Source organism: Choristoneura fumiferana, chromosome 2 (assembly GCF_025370935.1).
Source record: "Choristoneura fumiferana chromosome 2, NRCan_CFum_1, whole genome shotgun sequence".
NCBI classification, from domain to species: Eukaryota; Metazoa; Arthropoda; class Insecta; order Lepidoptera; family Tortricidae; genus Choristoneura; species Choristoneura fumiferana.
Window position 1 is genome coordinate 4467621 of NC_133473.1, and position 25822 is coordinate 4493442.

Here is a 25822-nt window from a genome sequence, read left to right on the forward strand (position 1 = left end):
TTGCCATGAAAATGATGGAGGTGCAAACATTATGTATTTATTATGTTTATGTATGAAAAAATAAAAAAGTTAAAAAGCATAATTCAACCTAGGATCATATAACATTTATTACTAAATGTGGCTCTTCAGGAATGCGTGGTTAAAATTTCTCGGGATACACCTTGTGTATGTACTTAAATCAAAATATTTATATTCGCCTTTATGCTACTAAAAGGTTGGTGTGCAGATATGACGCAATGACTGTAAATATTTTTTTTTTACTTCGACTATACATATATTGTTATGCTTATGTAATTTGAATAATTTGCTTCCTACAAAAAAAAAATTAAACACCTTGATATGATTCCAAATATTTTTACCCAACACAATTTTTTTAAGTTACATTTAGGGCCGCCACATACACTCGGAATTCCGCGGAATTCCGTAAATACATCACACACATATGTTTATTTCAATTCTGTACGCACAGGCCACCATGCGGAATTCCGAATCAGAAAAGTTCGAACGGAAAACTACTGTCCGTATATGTGGTAGGTCCATAGATTTGAGCTAGGTTTTTTGCCAATAAAGATGACTTTACTTACTTAGTTACTTAAATTTGTATGGATTTACTGCGTTCGAACCCCGAAACGGAATTCCGAATGTATGTGGCGGCTTAATAAGTTTACCATCATTACTTCACCCCAATGGGGGTAGTTTTCAAAATTCGTGTATCTCTAGCGGAATACTACCTTCAAATCTGTTCCTTTCATTTTCTTCTTGTGAAGACAGCCGTTATAAAACGACATAAATGGTGTTATTCATGTGTATAAAGTGTTATTAATTGACAAAAGAAAAATTCTTATAATGTATTAGAAGAAAGTGTTAAAGTTACCTATTGCTAGGCGAGAGCGCTCGAGTTTTATCTACTAAATATTGACAACCTGCATGATGGAGTTTGATATGGAACTTGTGGAGTACACGGATCTTGATGTGGATTCAGCAGAGCCCTTATATATGACCGAGTAGGGGGCCTATCTTTATTTAAATTATAAATTCTTATATGACTGAAACAAAAGCACTACTTACTAACATAATTTGATATACCCTCCTTGTATTTCTTACAAAAAGTCAAAAGATTATAGATTGTGAATGACTGGTGGTGTATAACAACTAAATTCACGAAATGATCAAGCCTTTTCCGTTTTTGCGATGTTTTTTTTTTAATCGGTGATTGATCAGGATTTGAAGAATTTAACGAGCCAAAATTGAATCCAACAAGTGAGGTTTCATGCAATTACCTGACTGTAATTATTAGTCTAGTAAATTACATTTAATGATATTGTTGACAAAGCCAATAACCCCTGGACACGTGTAGGTAGGTACTTCACCGAAGGAAGTATGGTTCCATGCACAATCATGCTATAAACAAGTTGTTTATATGAAGTCCGTGGTTCCATGTTGCGACTTCAACATTAATTACTGAATTAGAAAAATTGCTACCTGATCACTAATTAAAATTGCCGCCCATGATTTTCAAAAGAATTAACTAGTTTGAAGTACCCTTCAAGCTAGTTCAATCAACCAACACTAGCGCTGCCTACGCAACACGTTAATGAACACCCCCAGCGTCTGGGGTTAAAAAGTCCTTGGTGTACATATGTAACCTGGCTTGTTTGACAGGCGCCTTCAGCTCGCAATGTCGGCGGATTCGCCGCGGCACGCGCGCGCGGGCGGGCCGCTGATCGTGCCGTCGCAGCCGCCCAGCGACCGCGGGCTCATCGACGCTGTCTCGGGGTTCATCAACGACGTCACTCTGTCGGCTTCCTCGGCCCTCGATCCTAAGGACGTCATACAGTGGGCTCGGTGAGTGTTGTACCTGGAAATACAAGTTTGAAAGGCTAATCGATATTTAAATTACACTCTTTCCGTTGAGTATCTTCCACTCATTCCTTTTATGAGCCATCCTCTTGATCTCTTGATACGACGCGACGCCGACTTTCTATCTAATCAATCTAAGCGTCATGTTTGTTTGAAAATTTAAATATAGATTAAACAAAAAAAGCTCAAAATCAAAATAGCAGAGAAAAATTCACTGATTTCGAACACACATACCTATTCGTAATTCAATATTTCAAAAAATGGCGCTAGATCGACTCGACGATCGATCGATAGATAATTATAGCCTTTCAATCGTCGAATTATATTTTAGTCATTATAGTTTAGTTTAGTTAGTGTGAATCATCAAAGCTGAACGCACATCTAATCATGTAAATCGTATCTGTGCTATCAACGATTGAGGAGTTTCCTCAAAATGAGACTACTCGTACCCTGGCAGTAGCATCAGGTTGTGTCTATCATATAAACGCACTGTCATTGAAATTGATGCGTGACAATCATGCACAGTTTTGTGTCTGTGCCTTTAACTATTGAGGAACTCCCTCTTGCGAATACGATCCTGACTGGACTGGCTGGAGATGTCACTGCCATATTAACACAAATATTACAAATTTTAACTCAATCTGACCAGTAGAAGTGGGTCAAAATTCAGTTGCTACATTTGACCCATACAAACATTGCAAGTTAAATAAAAGTTTGTAAACGAAAACACAAACCTAAAAAAGTGCTTTAAAGTCGATTTTTTGTTAAATTATCACTTTATTAAAAATTTGAATTCATAACGTCTTTATGGTCTGTGATATTGGCATTATATTAAAAATTTCCATTAAATTACCTCATTTTGATTTAAAAAGGGAAACAAAAAGCGCAGTTTCCGATGTTATCCTTTGTCAGGGATTGCGGATGTTTATACTGTGATTCATGAGGCACACGTGCATGATGATTTGATGAATCCTTTAGTTGAGCTTTGTTATCTGGGTTTATTATGTAGATACTCGTATTATCACAACTAACAATATACTTCATCAATAGATTTGCTAAAAACGTTACCATTTATTTACATATGTAAGGACACATATCTGCTGTTGCTTTGTGTTGTTTCACTTTAGGTATTACCGTGTCCGTAGTTTAACTGAGCGGTGCCTCTTTAGCTGTAAACTATTTCTTTAGCTTATCCAGGGTTGGTTTCGCCGACATAAAATAATTTGATGAAATAATAAAATCACTAATACCATAGATCAAAACCCTGATTTAAGTCCTTATTATTCATACTTTGCAACTAATATTATAAATACAAACGTTTAGATATTTCCATGTTTGGATGTTTCCTACTCCCATCAATGCATGGTCAACGGATTTGAATGCAGTTTGGTACACAGTTGGTACACAGATAGTTTTGACCTGGATTATCATATATAATGCTTTTTATTGTGGTCGAATCGTGTTTCCCGGCCTGTCAAAGTTTAGCCTTGTACGGTAAATAAATAAAAAATAAACCGAAAAACCTACGATACGACACGCATAACGATATAGATGTTATGAAGCACACGCCTGGGTAAACTGAGTATTTAAAAACCAAGAGTCTGAATTAGCTGAACAGTGTAAACTAGAAGCGCGAGCGTTGGTGATATGCACACGCTTAATGTCTATTTGTATCGGGTTTACCAATCCATGTTTTCCCAGGTTCGAGACAGCTGATATAAATGAGCCTCGGGCCGAGGGCGAGGGCGACGGCGACATCTCCCCCCTCCTGTTGATCCTGGGCTATGGCTCGGGCGTGCAGGTCTGGCTCGTGCCCCCCAGTGGGGAGGCACAGGAGGTGCTGTCGTGGCGACAAGGCACAGGTGAGTGACCGTGAGTGGCAAGGGCAAGGCACAGGTGGCATGAACACGGCAACAACAAGCAACAAAAAGTGAGCAAAGAAAAGACGCGAAGGAATACCTCTCTCATCTTAATCCTGGAGTGTCACTGGAGTGTGCAGGAGTGACTCGTTCCCCAAAACGCGGAGGTGCTGTCGTGGCGAAAAGGCATAGGTGAGTGGCAGGCACAGGTGGCAACAACACAGTAACAAGCAAGCAACACAACACAAAGCGAGCAAAGCAGCAAAACAAAGACGCGAGGGGATATCTCTCTTGATCCTGGACTGTGGTGCGGTTGTGCAGCTATGGCTTGTTCCCCAATATGGGGAGGTGCTGTCGTGGTAACAAGGCACAGATTAGTGATAAGGTACAGGTAGCATCACCGTACAGATGGTCGCGAGGGGATGTCTCTCTCCTCTCGACCCTGGGCTATGGCTCGGGGTGCAGTTGTACTATTTTCCCTGTAGCGATAGCGACTGCTGCTGCTGCTGCTGCTGCGGCTGCTGTGTCATAGCATAAGGCAAAGGTGGGTGAAAAGTCTTATAATATCGGATGTGCGTATCTACAGATCGGTACTCTGAAAACATACTTTCAAAGTGTGCACTTAGAAATTTACTCTTTATGCTTATATTTAGCCTTACAGTTTTCAACTTGATATGATGCCTTCACGCATTCCTGAGAAAAAGCGTCTTTTGATGGACAGAGATGGACAACAAAGATTATCCTAAAATAATTCCTTTCCATTTTGTGTTATGGAGCCCTGAAAAACTAATGTTCTCAAAAATGTCCGTAAAAGTTGACATTATTCTTTACATATCAGAAGGTGAAGTGCATAGTTTATGGTCAGCAAAAAATTAAAAAGTTAAAAAGATTGCAGGCGCGCTAGCTCGACAATAATGAATTAGCACGCCTGCAATCAGTCACATTTTTTTTAAAGTTAAAAAGGCCATGGAAATGTTGGCACAAGTCATATACAGCCAAGTCTAATGGCCGGTATCAGATATTTTGTTGGAACTCCGGACTTTTTCTATTGGGTCTGAAATAGCTTGTGGTGTTTTCGGTGGAAAAATACACCTGCAGTTTGTTTTTAATGAAAAAAGGCGGGAAAGCATAAGAAAAATATTGGAATAAAATTAAATATTATAATATAATATTTTGAGAAAAAGTTTATTCTATTTCAGAATTATTCACCATTTTTTGAAAAGCTTTATATTAGTCTCAGCTGGAATAGCAATTGCTGGCTTCGTATTAGTTAAACGCCAGTTAATACTCATACTCAGCCAGCAATTGCCTACTTCCAGGCCACGACAATAATCTACTATTAATGTTGTCTACGCAGTGAGGGTGCTCCGTATACTGCCGACTCCGCAGCACGGCGACTGTTTCGCGTCGAAAAGGCCCCTCTTAGCGTTGTGTGACTCCGCAAGCCCGGGACCCTCGTTTTGCTCGCTCAGCTTCATTTCCATCCGGGGAGGGGAACAGGTGAGATCCAAATCATGTTTCGTTAAAGTTGTGGTTTAAACTGGACTGAGTTTGCGCAGGTTATGTTTACGAGTATGTATGCTACTCAGAACAATTGAGGCCACTTTCGCTTCATCGATTTTTTTATATTATATCGCTACCCATTGATTTTCATAACAGAAGCTGTGTTACGGACTTACGGATGCGTTGCCGGCCCTTTTATGAAAAAAGTAGGCTCATCGTCATCGATTAAACAAACACTACACACACAAACATCACGCCTGTATTCCTAAATGGGGAAGGCAGGGTAACAAAAATTATGTATATACAGGACTTAATATTAAGGTCGTGTTTACATATATTTTTGTAACTTTAGACGTACCTACCTACTATATTTGTAGTTGACTGTACAATGACACAATTGATGTTGGTCTGAAAGAAAGGTTTATTCGACCCAAACATGTAAAATTAAAACTAAACAGTGCAGTAATGGTTATGTTGAACATAAAAATCAGAAGTGAATTTTCGCGCGATAACATAGGTAATTTATTTCATTTACTGAAGAAGGGAGAGCCATAAACAAATACCTATTTTGGTTTTAAGATTAAATATGACATTAACTATATAGGAGGCGTTGAAGTGGCCTCAGCCTTCTTACAAAGCGTACTAAATATACAGATCTGATGATCTGAGGTCAACGCAACGTTTAAGGTCGCTGGCAGGATGATATCTTAACACGCGAAATTTACATCAAACTTGTACGAGTACTTAATGCAATTCCACTTTAGGTAGATATACCTAGTGCCATCCACGAAGACGCGTGATTTTGTCAAAATTAGACATTAACTACATTGTAATTAAAACCACAGCACGCGTCATCGTGAATGACTCTACCTACAGTAAAAAAACATCCTGGATGTACTCATAATAGATAGGGTTTCTACTTGGTAGGTAGTAGTAGAAAAACGTTACTGCAATGAAATTCGCTTTATTTCGAGTTTTTATAGCTTGAAACGTTCGTATGTTTGCCAGTTGTAGTTTCAAAATTTGCAAAATTGGTGAACATGAAACTACCGTGAGACTCACTCATATTAAATATATTGACCTGGATAACTCACGTCTTAAATCAGTTTAGCCCGACATGTTTCGGGCTAATCCGTAGCCCTCCGTCTTCGGAGCAGCGCGCGTTGTGTGCGCGTGTTGCAGCAGCCGCCGAGTCGCGTTGTTCCGAAGACGAAGGGCTACGGATTAGCCCAAAACATGTCGGGCTAAACTCTATTTAAGACGTGAGTTATCCGGGTCAATATATTTAAAATTGGTGAAATTATCATTTCTGCAGGGCGGAACTTTTCGATGGCTAATGGCATAGACTTGAAGTACAGTCAAAAAAGAAACTATTATTCAAAAAGGAAATTTTTAACAAAAAACTTATTAAATTTCGTAATGTCGAAGCGTCACACGTCGAGCTCGAGAACCTTATAAGTAGGTAGATTAGAGGATTTAGAAATAAAAACTAAAATAAAACCATACTTTTCTTTAACGGCAACCTTTTTTTTAACCGCGACTAGCTTCAGGTACCCGTATAAGCGTAAGGGCGATCTCATAAGTAAAATCAATAATAATCTAATCTAATGCAATTGCAATTTAATATATAAAACCTTCCTCAACAGGTAAAGAGCATCAAATTCAAGAATCAAATTTTGGACGTGCTTGCCAACAAACGTTCTGTGGTTGTGGCCTTCTCAGAACGGTTTGCCGTGTTCGACGCAGGCACATTGGAGGACAGGCTAGCAATAACAACTTGCTATCCGTGTCCTTGCCCGCTTGGGGGGAGCCAGCCCGTAAATCCGCTAGCTTTGGGAGACCGATGGCTGGCCTATGCTGACAAGAAACTGCACCCCGCTAAAAGAAGCAGTGGAGGTTGCGAAGGTTGGTGATTGTTTTGTTTTTATTTCTTAAAACAGAGTGCAGAAGTATTGTTTAGGGTAGGGGTCGTCAAATGGCGGAACGTGGTCCGAATGCGGATCGCCCACCTATTTTGTGCGGACCTTAAGAGGGCTGTGAAGTAAAACGGGAAAATATTCATCACACACAATAAACCTGAGTACATCTAAAGTATATCGACGCGTTACTTATTGACTATAAAGATTGCTATGCATCGTCGTTAATGCCTACAGCATTGTTCACGCCACTAGCACTGCATTTATTATTACGTATTCGCACATGGCTATTGTTTCTAATTAAAATGATGTGGTTTGATTATTTATTTATATATTTCTTTATGCGGAATTTACCCTGCAACTGAACTGAGATTTAAGATTGAGATAATGGGATTTTTCAAAGTAGTTGTTCTGTTAGTATAACAAGTTTCACTGTACTCGTTCCATACTTATTGCTAAAATATATTTTATGAATATATTATCGTATGAGCACGGGTAGATATAAGTAGTCATTCACGATGACGCGTGCCGTGGTTCTTATTACAATGTCATTAATGTCTAATTTTGACAAAATCGCACGTCTTCGTGGATGGCACTAGGTATAGTCAGGGTTCTTTTTGGGGGTTGAGTCGCATATTGGGCCAAAGACACTAGGCCCTTGCTTTTTTTTAATCGTTTTTAGTTCTACCCACTGATGTATTAAACTGGTTCTACCCATGATTATGACGCTAATAGATGACATAAATATCGTGAGGTCCGTTTGACGTTTACAGTCTTGTTTGCGATTGGCTCATTTAGTTATAAACCAATCAAAAACGTGATACAAATGTCATGGTGATTTTCCACCGGCGAGACGAGACGAGGTGAGACGAGAATTGAAATTTGTATACATTCGCGCCGCCATACAAATTTCAATTCTCGTCTCGCCTCGTCGCGTCTCGCCTCGCCGGTGGAAAATCACCTTCAGAGCCTGTGCACAGCGATTTTTTTTTAAAAATTGCCATACAACTCGCTTGCGTATCGCGTTTGTATCGATAATGAAGCCCGACGACGACGCGTTTGAAAACGCCGTACGCCTATATCCCGTAGGAAATATATGTAATATAATTCATCGAGAATCGTTTAAAACTGTTAATTTTGTCATTCGTATCGTAACTTAACGAATAATTATTTAAAAATACTTTTTTATATTTATCAAATTGTATTAGTACACGTATGTGCGTATTAATAGTGTAATTTCGAAAAATACTTTTGCGATAAAATTATGTTGCCTAAGTAAGGGCATTGTTTGGTAACAATTTATTGAACCCAAAGATAACGGTATTGTATTTTCATTGATAAAACGAAAACTATTGTTTTATATCCTCGTGCAACAATTAAAGTCAAACAGAAAATTTAAATTGATACAAATTGTGCTGTTTAAGAACAACAAAACCAAACTTGCATCGGGACAATTTTAGTTTTTAATTTTGTACGAATATTTACTTTATTTCGAGCCTGAAATTACATTTTGAAATTTAGCACTAGCTTTACGGTGAAGGAAAACATGGCGAGGAAACCTGCACACACCGCGGAAGAAATTTAATGGTGTGTGAAGTTCCCAATCCGCACTGGGGCCGCGTGGGATCTACTGCCCAAGCCCTCTCATTCTGAGTGGAGTCCTGTATTAATTGTTCCAGGTGAAGGTGTAACCAGCTACACAGCGACGGTGCTCCACGCCGCCAAGTCGCTCAGCAAAGGGCTGCGCGGGCTCGGCGAGAGCGTGGCCCACAGCCTGGCGGGAGGCCGGGGCGCCTCGCAGTCGCCCTCGCCGCCGCACACCGATGCCCAGCAGCCGGGAGTCGTCACTATACTTGATATTGAGGTTAGATCCTGACGTATTATCGTAATCAGTCGGAAAACGTTCACTGTTGAACAAAGGTCCCCTTAAAACGCAACGATGAAGATTCCGCCGGTTGCTTGCAACACTCGTAATGTCGTCGGTCCGTCTATACTTGGTTTGGATAGGTATTTAACTAAATGTAAACAAACCATCATCTATATATATCATTCTCTTCGAGATCCACTAAGGTTACGGTACTAAAAATGTCAGAAAAAAACACATTGACGAAACCGAGAGACCATAGTTCGTAGTAAACTGCTCCATAAAAAAACCTTTGCACTGAAAACTGATTTTCCTCTCGTTCTTTCACAGGGCAACGAATACGACGACGGCCAAGACAGTGAAGACCCGTATGACCCCATCGTGGCCCACTTCCTGGCCCACTCCGAAGCCATCATAGCCCTGAAGTTTGACGCGAGCGGCATGCTGCTCGTGACGGCTGACCGCCGCGGCCACGACTTCCACGTGTTCCGCATCAACCCCCACCCCTGCGGCCCGAGCTTGGCCTCGGTCCATCATCTGTACATACTGCATAGAGGCGACACTACGGCCAAAGTGCAGGTTAGTAGTTAGCTGTGTAGTTCTCTTTCGTGGTTAGTGCGGATTGGAAACTTCACATACACACTACTGAATTCATAAGTTTCCTCACGATGTGTTTCCCTCACCATGAGGCTTATGGTAATTTTCAAATGTAATTTGGCACATAAATTCCGAAACACAGAGGTCGGAGCTCCCGCTTGAACTCGCGACCCTGCGCTTGAGAGGCCATAGTTCAGACCACCAGGCTACCTCGAATTAAAAACGCAAGCCTAAAATATTACTGACCATACAGACACAAAATTCAAATTTATTGTCAAGAAGACATTGATTTGATAATGATTTATATCATGGACACTGAGATGGGATCCTTTCGATTGTCTTAATCTTATAAGTCATAATGTAATGTTTGTCATAAAAAAAAAAAACCCGCTGAAACTGTACATTTTTCATAATTTTAAAAGGTCATCCTGTAGAACTCTATAGGTTAGTTAGGTTTGTTTTATAACAATTCTGAAAAATAAATGGTTACAGAGAAAAAAAGAGTAAAACATTACATTATGACTAACATCATGAAGTCGATATAGACCCCACTGTGATACTGGAAAATAATTCAGATACGCATTGGCGATCCCTTACTTTACATGTGATGTAAATCATTAACTCGTAACATTGTAAATCTGTTTAAAAAAATATAGGTATAGAAGTACATTGTTGAATTTCTTGCTGTATTCTTCTCAACAGAGGCTTTTTCGAACCGGTGGTACATTTTTTTACATTCATAACTATTTATATGTATTTAAGTATGTATCTATATTTATATAACTATATTTATCCGTTGCTTAGTACCCATAACACACTTACTTTGGGACTAGGTCAATTGGTGTGAATTGTCCCGTGATATTTATCCCGTGACAACTGCTTGTTTATAGCCTAAATTTAATAAAAGATATTTTGACTTCGAGCATATTTTCCATTAAAAAAAAATCTTTTCAGGATATCGCAATATCCTCGGATTCCCGTTGGACGGCGATCACGACGCTCCGCGGGACGACGCACGTGTTCGCGATCAGCCCGTACGGCGGCGCGTGCGGCGTGCGCACGCACACGCAGCCGCGCGTCGTCAACCGGCTGTCCCGCTTCCACCGCTCCGCCGGCCTCCCCATACACGCCGCTGCGCCGCCGCGCTCCGGCAGCCCTGTAAGTCATCAATCATCATCATACCAGCCGCAGAACGTCCACTCTTGGACATAGGTCTCCCCCATAGACCTCCTTTTGCCTCGGTTGGAAGCGGCTTACATTCACCGTGAAGCCGCGATTTTAACGGTCATCTGTCCATTTCGTTGGTTGGAAGTCCTACGCTGCGCTTGCCGATCCGCGGTCTCTATTCGAAAACTACAATCAGGGGTAAATTCCATAAAATGGAAATCCGAGGGAGAGGCTTTTGTCCAGCAGTGGGACTTAGGAAATGGTTAAATAATAATTTAAAAAAAAATTTAGTTTACCGTTTTGTTTGTCATCAGGTGAGCGAGACTCTAGGCCAGGGGGCGTGGTTCCCCAACCCGCGTCTGCCGCCGTACCCTTTGCCGGTGGTGTCGGCGCCGCTCGCGCAACTCCGCCCCACTGCCAACCTGCCCACACACACCATTACACGGACCAGTTCCGGTGAGTCGTAAAGCTTCATTTACACGGTGCGAGATATATCGTGGTGGTTTTGTTTCTTTAATGAGCCGCGCGGATATCGGTTTATAAGTGATCGATCATCGACGCCAATGTACAGAACTCGCGCGATATTTCTCGCACTATTTAAGTGAGGCTTAAGTAATTAACGGTCACGATTCAAGTTTAAACCAAAAAATCAAATAGTTGAATCTGTAACCCACCCTCTTGTAATTTTTTTTTGTTAGAGTAATATATATAGGGTCTTTTAAAGTGAAATCGGAATATTTCAGCAAGTGATTAGGTCAGTTTGACAGAACACACCGAACACCCTGACCGCAAATGATTTTCAGATTTTTCAAAGTGTGATTTACACATGTCCCTTAAGTACATTGATCGGTTTGCTGCGTCAAAGTGTTCACTACAATCAAAACACTTTTACAGAGGTGCTTAGTCAAACTAATCCAACAATCTGCTAAAATATTCCTAATACATTATTAAATAACTTGTAATATTAATTACAATGCGCCAGGTGATGGATGAGTAGTATAGCTGGTCTAAAGTTACACTCGTCAAAAGTGCCTAGGGATATTCTTTATCAGTAGACTATGTTGAATGTTTCAATATTTGGCATATAACTTCTGAGTAAAAACATCAAATTTGTCTAGGGATAAAGCAAAGTCTTTTTTTTTTGATGTGTCTATATTTATTACACAGGTCGGCAACGTCTCTCGTCGTTGTCCGAGGAGTGCAACAGCGCGCCGCTGCCAGCTCGCGCGCGCTTCGGTCTGGCGGTAATGGGCGGGCTGTCGGTGCGGGCGCCCGCGCACCCTGCTCTCTATCTGATCACGCACACCGGCTGTCTGCTACATCTGCTGTTGCATGCGAGACCTGCCCGGAGTGAGTACCTCTACAATGGTAACGATGTCATCTATAAATATTTGGGTAGGGCAGGGATTCCCAAAGTGGTCGATATTTTATTTTTGAAAAGAGGTCTCTTGCCTAAAACAGTTCGGGAATGCCTGATCTTGAAATTATGCGTCCTAATTAGTGGTTTGCCGAAATACTCTCATGTAGTGGTTCCTAACCTTTTTTTTTGGAATTTCCCCCTGGAAATTGGAGATAGTTGTTATAATTTATTCCTTAAAACAAGTGTAGTGAGATTCTTACGCCCCGGAGGAGATTATGCTTGGTGCTAACTTAAATAAAAAAAACGAAAGACAGTGTTATAATCCTGGGAGGTTATATAATGCCGTTGGATCCGAACGGTCAGATCGCTTGAATATTCTCAGTAATCGACCCAGGGATATGGACGACGTTAGAAAAAAACAGTTTTATGGGACTCCATCGGTGAAGGACCAGCATTCAAGCTAGACTTGATCAACGGTCACTCCTTATGGATGTAGCAGTAATGTGGCAGATTTAGTAACCCATGTTACTCCCCAGGCGTTTCGAAAGAGAAGGTGTGCGACGAGTCCCCCATCGAGGTGGAAGTGGAACCAGTGGCGCAGTGGGGGCTGGCGAGGCCGCCGCCTCCTGCCCCCGACCTTCTGGCGCCGCTCCCACCGGCTTCGCCGCTGCTGCAGCCGCATACTAACAAGGTATGATTAACATGGCGTAGCCCCTTAACAACTCGAATCCTAACAGAGGAATTATTAATGAACTAAAATAATTTCCTTGCTCACCCGCGACCTTACGATAGCTAAGCTTATGCAAATATGCGTGTTCATGCAGTTCCTCCACCTCCACACTGTAAGAACACACACAAATCACACAAACCCATCTATCACCACCACCACACTACACTGACGCGTTTCGAACTCAAACAGAGCTCATCTTCAGAGTGACACAACCGTACACCATGCTACTAGTTGTTAGACTAACGAACCACAACCACCGTTTTAACTTGTCACTGTAACTCCCCAAGTACCCACATACGTTTTATGAAACAAAACAAAACTACCCACAAATTATTAATAAATTTTTTTTAACCGTCCTTCAAAACTACCTTGATTTTTATTTATTTACTGTCAAGGCATGTTTTATTAACTACCATTGCTGAAATTAGATCCAAGCCGTAGCAAGGGAGATGAAACTAAATTTACCTGCTCATTAATAATAGACCCCATACTGTTGTATCTAATTATCTCCATGCATTCTAAAACATCGAGACGAAACCCTTGCCACAATAATGTAACACTTCATACGAATCGGAGTCCGATAAAGAATGATTTAATTCCAACAAATGTTTGGCAAAATTCGACTTATCAGGATGCTCATTCCTATATGCCGAAACATAGAGGCCTTATTGTCTAACGCACTCGGAATCACGATGTCTCTCTGTTATACCATAGTAAAAGAAGACAAGTAGGCTCAGTACGAACAAAAGTACACCACGCGGCCTAAATCTGTGCGCGCCGGTTGGCGCCGTTACGCACGCACCCGCCGCACGCACACACTGATAATTTAAGGAGAATTAAGTTTTCTTTAGTCAAGGCTGCGCTGCCGTCGGTGCCGTACGTTTCGATTATAGCTATAGTTTTTTTTTGCATGGACACATAAAAAAGTAATAGATACCTACCTATCTATAAACAATATAGTTATAATATTATCTGTAGGTAAAGATGAGAAGTATGTTTACAGTCGCCATCACTATTCCGGCGATTTTATAAATAATATTTTTAAATTTAGTATAATAATAATAATATAACGGCATAGGATCGGTCTGGTTTCTCTAGACACTAGACAATTTTGAGTTAACTTTCGTACTAAAGTTATTTGCCGGTAGGTAATTAATCTAAAATAGACGTCGACAACCCTAAGCGTCCGCGCCGTAGTAGGCAGTTAAGTCTCTTAAAGGGTCGGAGTGGACCTACTTCTCCTCTTTTACTATAGTTATACGGTGTAGGATGTGGGTAGAACGAGATGGTGAAAGCGATCGCAAGTGCTCGGGCGTTAGGCAATATGCCCTTTACATGTCTTAATAATTTACGTGTCATCAGTGATATAATTGGTTAGTAAAAAAAAAAAAATTAGTTAAGCGTTTACTTTTAAAAATTTAACGGATTTATATCGCTAAATCGTGATAGAAATTGCATTTTATCAGCTAACAGCATTTCGAGACAGCCTTGATTTAATTCGGCAAGCCTCATATAAGAATTTATCATTTAGAATACCATAACTTAACTGCTGATTGCTGAATATAGGCCTCACAACAAACAGTCACATTAACTATATCCTACGGTGTTTAGCGACTGACACCGAAATCACTCCAGTTTGGTGGACTATGGGAGTCTCTAGTCAAATGTGTAAACCTGTGTAAATGTAAGGCAAAGAAAGGGCACGACTAAAACCGTGCTGTCCCTTTCCAGATGAACTGCGCGGACATGTGCATGAGTGAGGAAGAGCGCTGGTTGTCTCAAGTGGAGATAGTGACGCACGCCGGCCCACATCGCCGGCTTTGGATGGGCCCGCAGTTCGTGTTTAAGACATACAACAGTACCGGGTATGTGAATCTATTTCTTATCAACACAGACATAAGCGTCGGAAATACAATTGCGCCTAGCTTGCTGGAATGCAGTTTACCCCACACCTAATACCCATGGCGTGTATTATTATTAAATATAGAAATGATTTTGGATTAAAAATTGAGTTGCGACGACATTGGCAGACTCCACGAAGTATTGTTTTTCTTACTACAATGTTGTTCTGTTGTACACGGTGTTATTATTATTTTGTACCTATTTAGGTCAAACTCGTCCCTTTCGGAGGCGGAAGCAATAGAGGTGGACACTAGTGCGGCCGGTAGCGTAGCGCGCTCCAATCCGGTCAATATGCCGGGCGTGCGTCCGGTCGTGCCGGTGCTCATAGACTCCGGCTCAGCTAGTAAGTTTTCCTTCAACCTTTTCTATCCAGAGTCTAAAGGCAATGTCCCATGCGCTCGGGATGATAATCGCATTTGAAGCGACACAAGATTGTTTAACTTGTAATATGATTAACACGTGCTATCTATACAGTCTGAAGTCTAGTGCTCTCAAACCAACGAAAATTCCCGTGGGATTTCCTAAAAATTACATCATAGTCTTTATTAATAATGCATTTTAAACAACAGTGCCAAATTTCATGACTGTACCCCAGCGGGTGAGATTTCGAGTTTTATCCCGATGATCCCGTCGTGGGTATGTCGTGATAAAAAGTAGCACATGTCCAACTACCTACATACCAAATTTTATACAAATCCGTTTATTTGTTGTCTCATAAAAGGGTAGCAATCATTCATACACACACACGCACACATCCTCACAAACTATCACAATTTAAGCGTTTGACGCGCATCAATTTTGTATCAGATAATCTAATTACCAAACATGCGCTTGCCGCTGCGCTCACCGCGTAAGACAATGTTTTATAATTAGATTATCTGATGCAAAATTGATGACAACCGAGCGCTTTATAATATTAGCAGGGTGTAATACAGCATGATCATTGATTCAGGTTCCCTGGAGCACTCGCCGTCTGACAGTTTCCGACGCAAGTCGCTGCTGGCAGAAAGCGGGCGCGCCGCCTCCGTTTGCGACGTGCAACTCCGGGAGGACCTGGCAGAAGCTATGAAGGAGGACCATGGTATGTTCATTGTGTTTTATAAAATTACTAGCTGTTGCCCGTGATTTCGTCTGTGACGTCGTGTCACGATTTCGCGGGACCTATACAATATTTCGGGTTATAAAATATCCTTTGTGCCAATCCAGGTTGTAAATCCGTGCATCTGTTTTAGTGTGAAAAAGAACATACATCACCACCTTTTGCATGTATGATATAAGAAAGATTTATGTAGTCAGTATGCTAGCTGCTCCGTTTCTGCATTTTACATCTTCTTGGTAGCTACATGTATTTTGATTCGTGTATTTAGCACAGTTTTAGACCAATTCCATTGAATCATATTCAGTGGTGTGTAAATTAATCTATTTTACAAGCTTTTCTTTAGGTTGTCCTATTTGTTTCTTTTTTAATAAGTTTTTATTTTTTTAATATTTATTTATTTATTTGTTTGGGTCAAATCATGGAATCTAAATTTGACATACTTCCAGTGGTCTGATTGACTTGAAATTTGGCATATTTGTGTAAATTTGGTGACAATACAATAAAATGGTAGTGATCCTGCCAGGATCGTCTTCACAGGAGGGAAGTCCTCAATGGTTAATAGTACCGACTTGAAATTTGGTATGATTTTGCAGTTTAGATGACAATGCAAGTACAGCCAACAAAAAGTGCAGTCTGCAAAAAAGCTTAAATGTTTTTTTTTTAACTTATTTGCGTTTCGAATAATATCTTAATTGTTCTTTTTGTTGCATAAAAATTTCTAAAAAATATTATTAACAACGCATGCGTTGAAAACTTTAGATAACGTTCAAAATTACCACACTAATACTGAATGTTACAATACATTGCAAATCGAGAAATAACAAATAGAGATTTTTTGTCTAGCATAACACGAAGGATCTCCAACTAGCAAAGTCTGATTTGGTTAATCTGTGTTTTCGTCTATAAACTTGACGACGTATTTAGTCGTCTAAATGGTGATAGTGATGTTAACAAGTGTTGGAGGAGAGAAGAAAGCATTTCGTCGAACGCCAGACCCGTACAGCCAAAGGCATCCATCGCTTCCCTTGTTGGCTTCACGACAGGGGCGGGCCGTGCCGTGGGCTTTATCTGTTCATTAAAAAAAAACCAAGTATCTCAATTTTTTTAAATTTAATTGCACTAACTTTTCCATATCATTGTTACGTAGCCATTGACATGACTGTAAAGTAGTGAAAAGTATCAAGCTTGTACAATTAGTATGAAGTTTTCACTTTGCATTTTTTTATAAGTAAGTTATACGCGTGTTCACGTTAAAGACAACCATCGATGAACGTCGGGCTATTTCAACTTGCTACCACTCATAACAAATGTATGGTAACAATTGAGAATAACCTTGTCAAGTCCATTATGTGTCTATATCTCCACCGCTTTAAATAAACTTGGAGCTAAAATGAGAAACTTCTTAGGTTTTCAAACGTAAATTTATATCGAACAGATAAGCCCCACCCAGCACGAGCCCGCACCCGGACAATGCTTTTTTCTAAATCTCCTCCTCATACCTGGAATAACGTGGTTGCCTTTGGTTCGTATAGGGTGTCCGGTGTTGGAGCGGCGCACGCCGCCGCGCGCCGGCGTGCTGCGCGCCGTGGGCCCGCGAGGCACCGTGGTCCCGCGTGCGGAGCCCCCGCCCGGCCCCCCCGCAGACCCCGCCGACCCAGACCTCTACACCACACCCAACACAGACGAGACCACCTTCCGACCCGTCGTGCGCGCCGCTAACACCTTATCTCTGTCCCCCGACATGATCGTTCGGCCACTACCGCGAGATACTACTATACCTGTACAAAACGTCGAGCCGCTAGCCAAGTATTCCCCCGATGATGAACCCGTGCCGCTCAATACGGACGTCGTCATCCCGGCCGCGCTCACACAACGCTGGCACGAGTCAGGATTCGTACCGGTCAAGACTAAGAGTGATGAAATTAATATTGATGTAGATGTTAAGCAAGTGAATAGAGATCTCGAACGCCCGACGACCGCGTGGAAGGACGATGCGTGTGAGAGCTCGGCTCCGGCCGAGCGTGAGAGCGTTATTGAATCACTGCCAAAATCGAATCGGCCCTCGGATGATATTCAGCCGATCGCCAGAGCTAGAGTTAAGAAATCTCCCACCCCAAAGTCAGTTAGTGATAGAGATAGTGACGTTAGGATTAAGGAAAAGTCTAAGGAGAGAGAAGCGAAGGAAATCAAAGGTGCTATTAAAGAGGAGTGCAAAGAGCTTAGGGAACCTAAAGTTTCCAAGAGGAAGGAGGTTAGGGAGCTTGATGTAGTTGTTTTAGATGATAAGATAAATACACACCCTGTTACAGTTGCTGATAAATATGTGACGATGACGAGTGTTTCGCCAGTAAGTTCAACAGAGAAAACTCGCGAAGATATAAGGAAAGTAGAAATGGTAAAAATGGAAGAGCCGCGTGAAAAATCAAAGAAATCTGATAGAACAGAAGCAGTTAAATCGAACATCGATGAAACTCGTACTAAATCGATGAAAATGGATAAAGCCGATACAACAGTCACGGATGAAACTCGCGAAAAATCGAAGAAAGTTGAAAAATCTGAGATAATAAAGACGGCAATGCCAAATACTCGAGAAGTTTCCAAAAAAGTTGAAAAATCAGAAACAGTGAAGGTAGTGAAAGAAGATACTCGTGAAAAGTCCAAAAAATTAGAAAAAAATGTCACAGTGAAAACGAGCGTAGAAAAAACTGTCGATACGCCCAAAAAGATGGATGAACCTGAATCAGTAAAAGTTGCATTAAAAGAAACTCGTGAGAAGTCCAAGACAGTTGAAAAGATAGAAACAGAAGAGAGTCATTGGTCTAAGAAAATTCTGAAACCTGTTCCCGTAAAAACTGTAGAAGTAACTTTTGAGAAGTCTAAGAAAGTTGAAAAACAAGAAAATGTAAAAGCTGTAGTAGAAGAAACGCGCGAAAAATCGAAAAGTTTTGAAAAACTAGAAATGTTAAAATCAGCTAAGCAGGAAGTTCATGAAAAGTCGCCAAAACTTGAGAAATGTGAAATTGTAAAAAATGAAGAGCAGGCATGGGATTTATTGCTGAACGAATCAGAGAAGCCCGCTGTGCTGAATGTAACTCAGCAACAGTTGTCATTGATAAATTCGAGGACAAACCCAAAGCCAAGAAAATCCGCAAAGGTAAGAAAGGCCAAGAAGATTTGCAAGCGAAAGAAGATGAAGATAGTTTCATTGAAATCCACGCAATCGAAGAAGCGAAAACACCTTCATGTGGCGAATTAGTATCCATTTCTACACCGTTTGAGGACATTGATGCAACAAGTTCTTACATGTCTAAAACGAGAAAACCACGTTCATCCAAAAGTTTCACACCAGAAAGGGATTTCGAACCTGACGTAAAACCTATTGAATTCGTACCTGATGACGATTATGAATTGACTCTAGTCAAATTAAAGAGCTCCAGGAAGAATTCTTCAGTTTCTGCTTTCATAGAAGGCTGGCCTGAACCGAGTTTCACTAGAAAAACAACTCCAATACCTGCTGATAAACCAACCACGGATAATCTCAAAGTTAAACATGACATCAGCACCAGTGAAATATCATCCAGTTCCTTAAAAGAACCTGTGAAAACGAAAAAGAGCAAGTCTCTTTCACCATACCCCGAAACAAGTCGGAAACATACGCCTTTTGAGTCAGAGAAAAAAGACGTTTACGTTATTGATTCTACTAAAGACGAGTTCCCCGAAATACAAATAACTAGAGGCAGCAAGAATCGTAAGAAATCACCTCAACCTCTGGAAAGAAAAGGCATCGAAAAAGAATTAATACAGCCGATAAAATCATGGAGCTCCATAGCGGCCGCTAAGAGCGACAAAAAAGAGGAAACCATTACAGCGCTGAAAGAGTACGAAAGAATCGATAGCTGGGAGGAGCACGATGTGGCTGCTAGTTTAGAATATCCGAAGTCTTCCAACGAGCCAGTCTCTCTTCAGGACAAATTAATACAGCTTTGTAAGAGAACAGATATTATGGTCGCTGAATGCGACGCGCCGACTGAACTCAACTTTGTAGAAGAACACCACACAGACCTTCATGATTTACCGCCACTAGAACCCCTGGATTTCGGTCTGGACGACTATAAATTAGAAGTCATGAGAGACAGCCTTTTAGAAACCAATGACACAAAACTAAGCAGCCCCATATGTAAGATTAATATCGACGATATATTGTCATCCATAAAGGAAACCACAAGCAAGGTTATAGAGTCGAGCACATTTAATTTGGTGGATTTGGAGAAGGTTCCAGCGCGGAAGGAGAAAGGTTTTAGCGTAGTTGAAGGGCATAAGATAACTACTCAGGAGGTAAAGATTGATGATGAAGCGAAGGAAGAGAGTTTGGTGGTAGAGAGGTCCTCAGATGAAGATAATGTGACTCCTCCCGTCTCCACCGACGTGCTTCTCCCCTCTGCAAAACAATCGTCTAAGTATAAGAAATCGCGTAGGAAGAAGAAGTAATGTCAAAGTAATGATATGTGTTCAAACTTATAGCTTCAATTAAAATATTAGTCTCGCGATGTAACTTCGTAATGATTTGTGTATTTAAAAATATTTGCTGCTAATATCATAGTTAAGTAATTTTCAAGTGATCGATCCAATAAAAAATATCAAAAATAATTTTAACCATTACGCTTTCCAAGCCTAGATAATGACGTTTTAATTTCAAGCCTAGATAATGACATTTAATTTCAACTTTTTTCAAGGAATATCCCTACTTTAATTATGCCATAATAATAAAAAAACTTAAATAAAAATTAATAAAAAAATCATGGAAAATGACAAAAATATTGTTAACGTTTTCTTTATGAAGATAGTTACGGTTTTTGCCTTTGTCGGTTTTGCTACAACTGTGCGCGGTCGTAGGAAAATCAGAAACTGTCTTTATAAAAAATATAGTTGAACATTACACCAGTGCTGCTTTAGTACTTATTCTTTAGATTATTTAGTTACAATTTACGACGTAGTAATAAGCTGTAGGAAGAACTTTCGACGGACACAACGTTTGATAATTTCGCTTCGATGATCATCGCTCGCATAATGGTATCCCTCGCCCTCTTGGATTCTCCGTAGTAGGGTTTAATCGTCAGGCCAGTACGACAAGCATATACCTCATCGTTTACCATTTTTGAAGCACTACTTGTAATTTATTTGCTGTAATAGAATCTCGGAAGTGCTCACTTTGTATCCACTATTTCGAAATATTTATTAATGTACCTCAACGCTTCGATGCAACTTGTAACACCATATCCCTGGCGACTTGCTCGTGACGAAGTCACTCTGGTATTTAATACCTTCTCTGAAACGGCTGTCTTTATGTACAAATAATATCCAGCAAGTATTAATTGTAGAGGTTTGTTTTTATATTAAGTTTTACGTTGAATCATGACAAATATTTATTTTTTCTATCCTAGTTTTTATTTCATTTAGGTGTTTAATTTATGATATTTAGTTAATACACTTTACTATCGAATAAGCAATTTACTATCGAAGGTGAGCAAATTTTTGTAATCACGATCACTTGCTGAAATAAAATTATTTGCTGTTTGCTCATTTATTTGGAAGTAGGTTAAGTAACAAAATAAAAGGCATAATAATAAAATATACGGTGCATCTACTAATACTAAATCAACATGATGCTTCCGGTAAGTTAGCTATTTCGGTGAAATTGTTTCTGGCGTTTTCATACAAACGAAAAGTCATCTTACACTGACGAAAGATTTTAGTTTTTAATAACGTCTTTTCGAAACCAAAATATGACGGACCTAAAATCGGATACGAAATAAAATTGTTTCTTCGTTTGTATGAAAAGTGAACAGAGTAGTTTGACCATTTGAAAAGCAATTCGCAATTGAAGTTGTGCATAGTAATATTAACTTTAATGTGGCAGCGTGCCCTTCTTTGATAGAAAATATGTCAGTTGACGGAAGAAAGCTGTGTGTTTAGCTAATGTGTGTAACAGTTCAATGAGATCTTAACAGGTCTTGCAAGGGAAGATCCGTATGTAAAAAGCACTCAGAAGAACCTTATTACCTTAAGTACACTTAAACTAGATTGCTAATATTGTTCGGACTTTCAGGCAAACGAAGTAAACTGAGCTCGAACTTGAGCGACATGAACATTCTGGTTGTGCTGTAAGTGTTTTAAGTGGCATCCACAACTAATCTTCAGAGTTATAAATTTTCGTGGTTTTTAAGCTTTTTTCACAATTAAATCGAGCACCGATTTAGTCAAGTTTGTGCTATCTTATTTTTTTTGTTTCATTCCTCTTATATCCTGGACACGATACCTTAAATAGTTATGACTTGAATAGTCATTTTCAATATTTTTGAGGTCGCTCTAAAGTTTAGACTCTAAACGATTCTGACCTTAATTTTCTTCCACGGGATTATTATAATAATTTGAAAAACTTGAATTAAAAAGTCCTTAAGTTAATAATAGCTTAAAAACTGCTTAAATTCGTAAGTCTAGTACTAAATACTATCGAAAAGGTAGTAGTTAGGATAGGTGAACTTTAATGTGGGTAGAACGTGGAAAACCATAATAGTATGGTCCCTCTGGGCGCTTAGCACCTGGGGTCCTCCCCTTGTTAGTTTAAGTGTCAAGTTAGATCCAATCAAATTATAAGTAAAGCGTCTGTTTCAACTTAAAATTCAGAACCTCGTGTAACAACATGACGCAAACTTGTGATCCGAAAGCTGGATTTCTCTTTTGTCTTATTATCATTTGTTTTAATAATATCCCAATTTATTTTACATCGTTACTTGACGGGATGTTTTTTTAGTTTGGAGCAGTATTTGGTATAAAAATTATGTGCAGTTTTATATACGTAGTATGACAAGGTGACGAGTGGCACTCGTCGCTGACCAATATTGACGACATTATCGTGTTTGAACGAATTGTACACTTTTTCTATTTAAAAAAAAATCACTGACGAAAGAATAGCGATGAATAAATATATAATTGGAAAAGATTATGAGTAGCGACACTGTATAAATTACTTGTTTATTCACTTATCTATTCAAATTTTATGCTATTCAATGGAATCAAATTTTTCCAGTTTACAAAAGAAAAGTCGTCATTATTATTTTTTTAATTTTTCTCATTTGCTTTTATTATTCCTATAAGATTCATGTATAGACAAATTACTGAGAGCGTGGAATTGCATATAGTCACTACTTTGAAAAAAACCCGTATCTCAAAGTCTGTAATTTTACTGAGTGAGCTTTATGAACAAGAGTAAATTTTGTTGTCGTATTGATTTGAGATAAGTACGAGATTTTTTCAAGTGGTATTGTGTGTTTATAGACATTGTATAATTTTGGAATTTCCCTTTTCCCGTACTAACAGCATAAAAATATGTTTGTAATACGAGTATATAATATTGAAGAAAATTCCAAAATAATGTCGGTGTAAAGTTCTAAATATTATTTACGTTATTGTATTCTCACAATTTTCAAAATAATTCTCTCTGGGACCGTATGACTGTAAGTTACAGTTTTTTATAACTCTGGCAAAAATTAATTTTGGTCTGATTGAGAGTCAAAGTAAGACAAATGATAAAATAATGTCAAATGATAGCGAATTAAAGCCAAAAAGGATCGAGTATTATTTTACTTGTTAAGAAGAGAAGGGTATGTAATTTAATTAAATCAAGAGAAATACTTAAGTTATTCTCCTTTTCATGCGAACCTTACAGTAATCACTACAAATGCAATTCCAAGCTGTCGCTTTTCTTTATTATAATATTAATCTATAAAAGTGACGATATAATATAATCATGAATTCAATTGTTTTGCCGAATGATCCGTAATATGATGAAAATAATGTAATTTTAAGGCAGCACTTTTGGACTATTTTTGATATGGTTATTCCATTGGCCTCATTTTTAAGTTGGCTACATTGCTACAGCAACTTCATAATACGTAGTAAGTTTAATATTTTAGTCGTTTATTTATATTTTTATGATTGTTTATTTTTTCATTTATTAGTCTTTAGTTAAAAAAAGATCCTTCACTAAAAGTAGTCTTTAGTCATATTTATTATTTATTAAATCCTTTTTTCGACCTGGTTTAATATTTGTTGTACCGAATCTAAGACTCGGAATTTGTGTTAATTTATTGATCTTTCGATTTAAATGAAATTGCAAGATGATTTTTTAATTTATTTTTAACAGTAAAATTACAATAAAAATCATCCCTAAGGTTTGTGAAACAGGTATTATGTATGATTTATGATTAAAATAATTCAATAAATACCATATTAATATGCAAGGAATAATTATATTGATATTTGATATTATCTATAATATTGTCTCTATGGCGTGCATGGTATTTAATTAAATGTAAACAAACTTCAACTGCCAGACTTGGTACATTCGATGATTCTAAACATTTTACTTATCTATCATTGTAATGCAAACTAGACTATTATTTCAATACAGAAATGTAAATGTTTAGATAGTTGAACGGGGGAATTTCAATATTTAAGACACCAATTGAAGTTGTTTTGTTTACGTTTAGTTAAATACCTATCCAAACCAAGTATAGTGGCGCGTTGCTGCGGCGCAAACTAACAATTGCCGACCCTAGAATCGACGCAATGCACGCCAAAGTGTTTATATTCAAGTACAAGATAGATTTATGTACAGTTGACCAACGTATTGCTATGATAGTTGCCGTTTTACTATCGCTATTGACAATATTTCAACTATAGCAAATAACTGTCGTTGATCAGATATGTACCAATGGTTAAGAACAAAAATGTAGATAGATTTTCCATATACGATACTACTCATTGTAATTACTCATTTAAATATGTAGGTGATTTTTTCGATTGTACACTAATGCAATAACATTGTGACTATCAAGGAACGGTACCCAACTGTCCGGCTCCGATTTGTTATATTTTTGTATATGTTAGAGAGTAGTCTAATACAGTTTTTTTTTTCAAAGAAACATCCTACAAAGTTTCATACTTCGGATCGCATCTTTGTAAAATATATGAGTTTGAGCCGAAATACTCGTAACAAAACACCAGTCCATTGTTTCTTCATGTTCTCCAACATATAATCAAGCCAGTAATTAACTAGCGATTTGCTTTAACAGCACTTTCAACAGAAGTTAGAGGGTTTGCTCACTTTTTAGCCCTTTGGAGGTCAATTTCTCCGAATAGGTTGTTTGGGCAGCTAAAAAAATACTTTTTTTATTATGAGAGGGAGGAAACGAGCAAGCGGGTCATCTGATCGGAAATGAACGTTATTTAAGACTACTCTCTAACATATTTTAAAAATAAAACAAATCCATTAGTAAGATCTGTCATACACCCCATGTGATCCCATGTGTTACTAATTTATTTATTGTCTCAATTTGTTGGAACAGTTATCTATCTTAAAATAGCATATAAACAAGTATTATGTACAAACTTAAGTCACTCAAGTCAAGATATCTAGTAAAACATATTTCTGACATACAAAACGTAATGCTCCGGTCACCGACTCCTAACTGTTTCATGTAAGCTATGATCAGATGTATAAAGCTTCCTCATGAAACACTAACGCCTTTATAATTAATTCAATAAATGAAGCTCTTATGTATAATTGTGAATCAATTGATACATAATGCAATTGAAATAGTGTTCAGTCAGACTTGAAAAAAAACTCACACTATGTTACCAACTCGTGTGTTTAAAATTCCTGGAGTCTCTATAAGTTGTATAATTTCGTTTTGCTGCGATGCTTCTGTTTTGTATGCCCGCCCGAAGCTGTTAGGGACCTGAGCAGTATTAACCTACGGCAACTTGTTTGTCTTTAGTGGAAAATAGGCGTGGGTAAACTGCGAATCGTATCTGATGTGTACTGTTTAATCCACTAAAAAACAATTGCAATGTTTCGCAAATAATTTGCCTACGAACTGTAACTTCCAATGTACGCACCCTAA

The 25822-nt window shown here is 38.9% G+C and overlaps 1 protein-coding gene across 1 annotated transcript; it reads left to right on the plus strand.

The window, feature by feature from the left end:
• The first annotated feature begins 764 nt into the window (after window positions 1-764).
• Window positions 765-25334, plus strand: LOC141445672 (uncharacterized). The gene is given in 16 exon segments (XM_074111561.1): window positions 765-1004; window positions 1663-1845; window positions 3562-3722; window positions 5077-5219; window positions 6869-7127; window positions 8818-9002; window positions 9333-9581; window positions 10554-10757; window positions 11081-11222; window positions 11934-12116; window positions 12663-12817; window positions 14588-14721; window positions 14965-15101; window positions 15711-15839; window positions 17390-18954; window positions 18957-25334. Coding segments are annotated over 16 exon segments (5295 nt in total). The 5' UTR covers window positions 765-927; the 3' UTR covers window positions 20346-25334.
• Window positions 25335-25822: the final 488 nt, after the last annotated feature.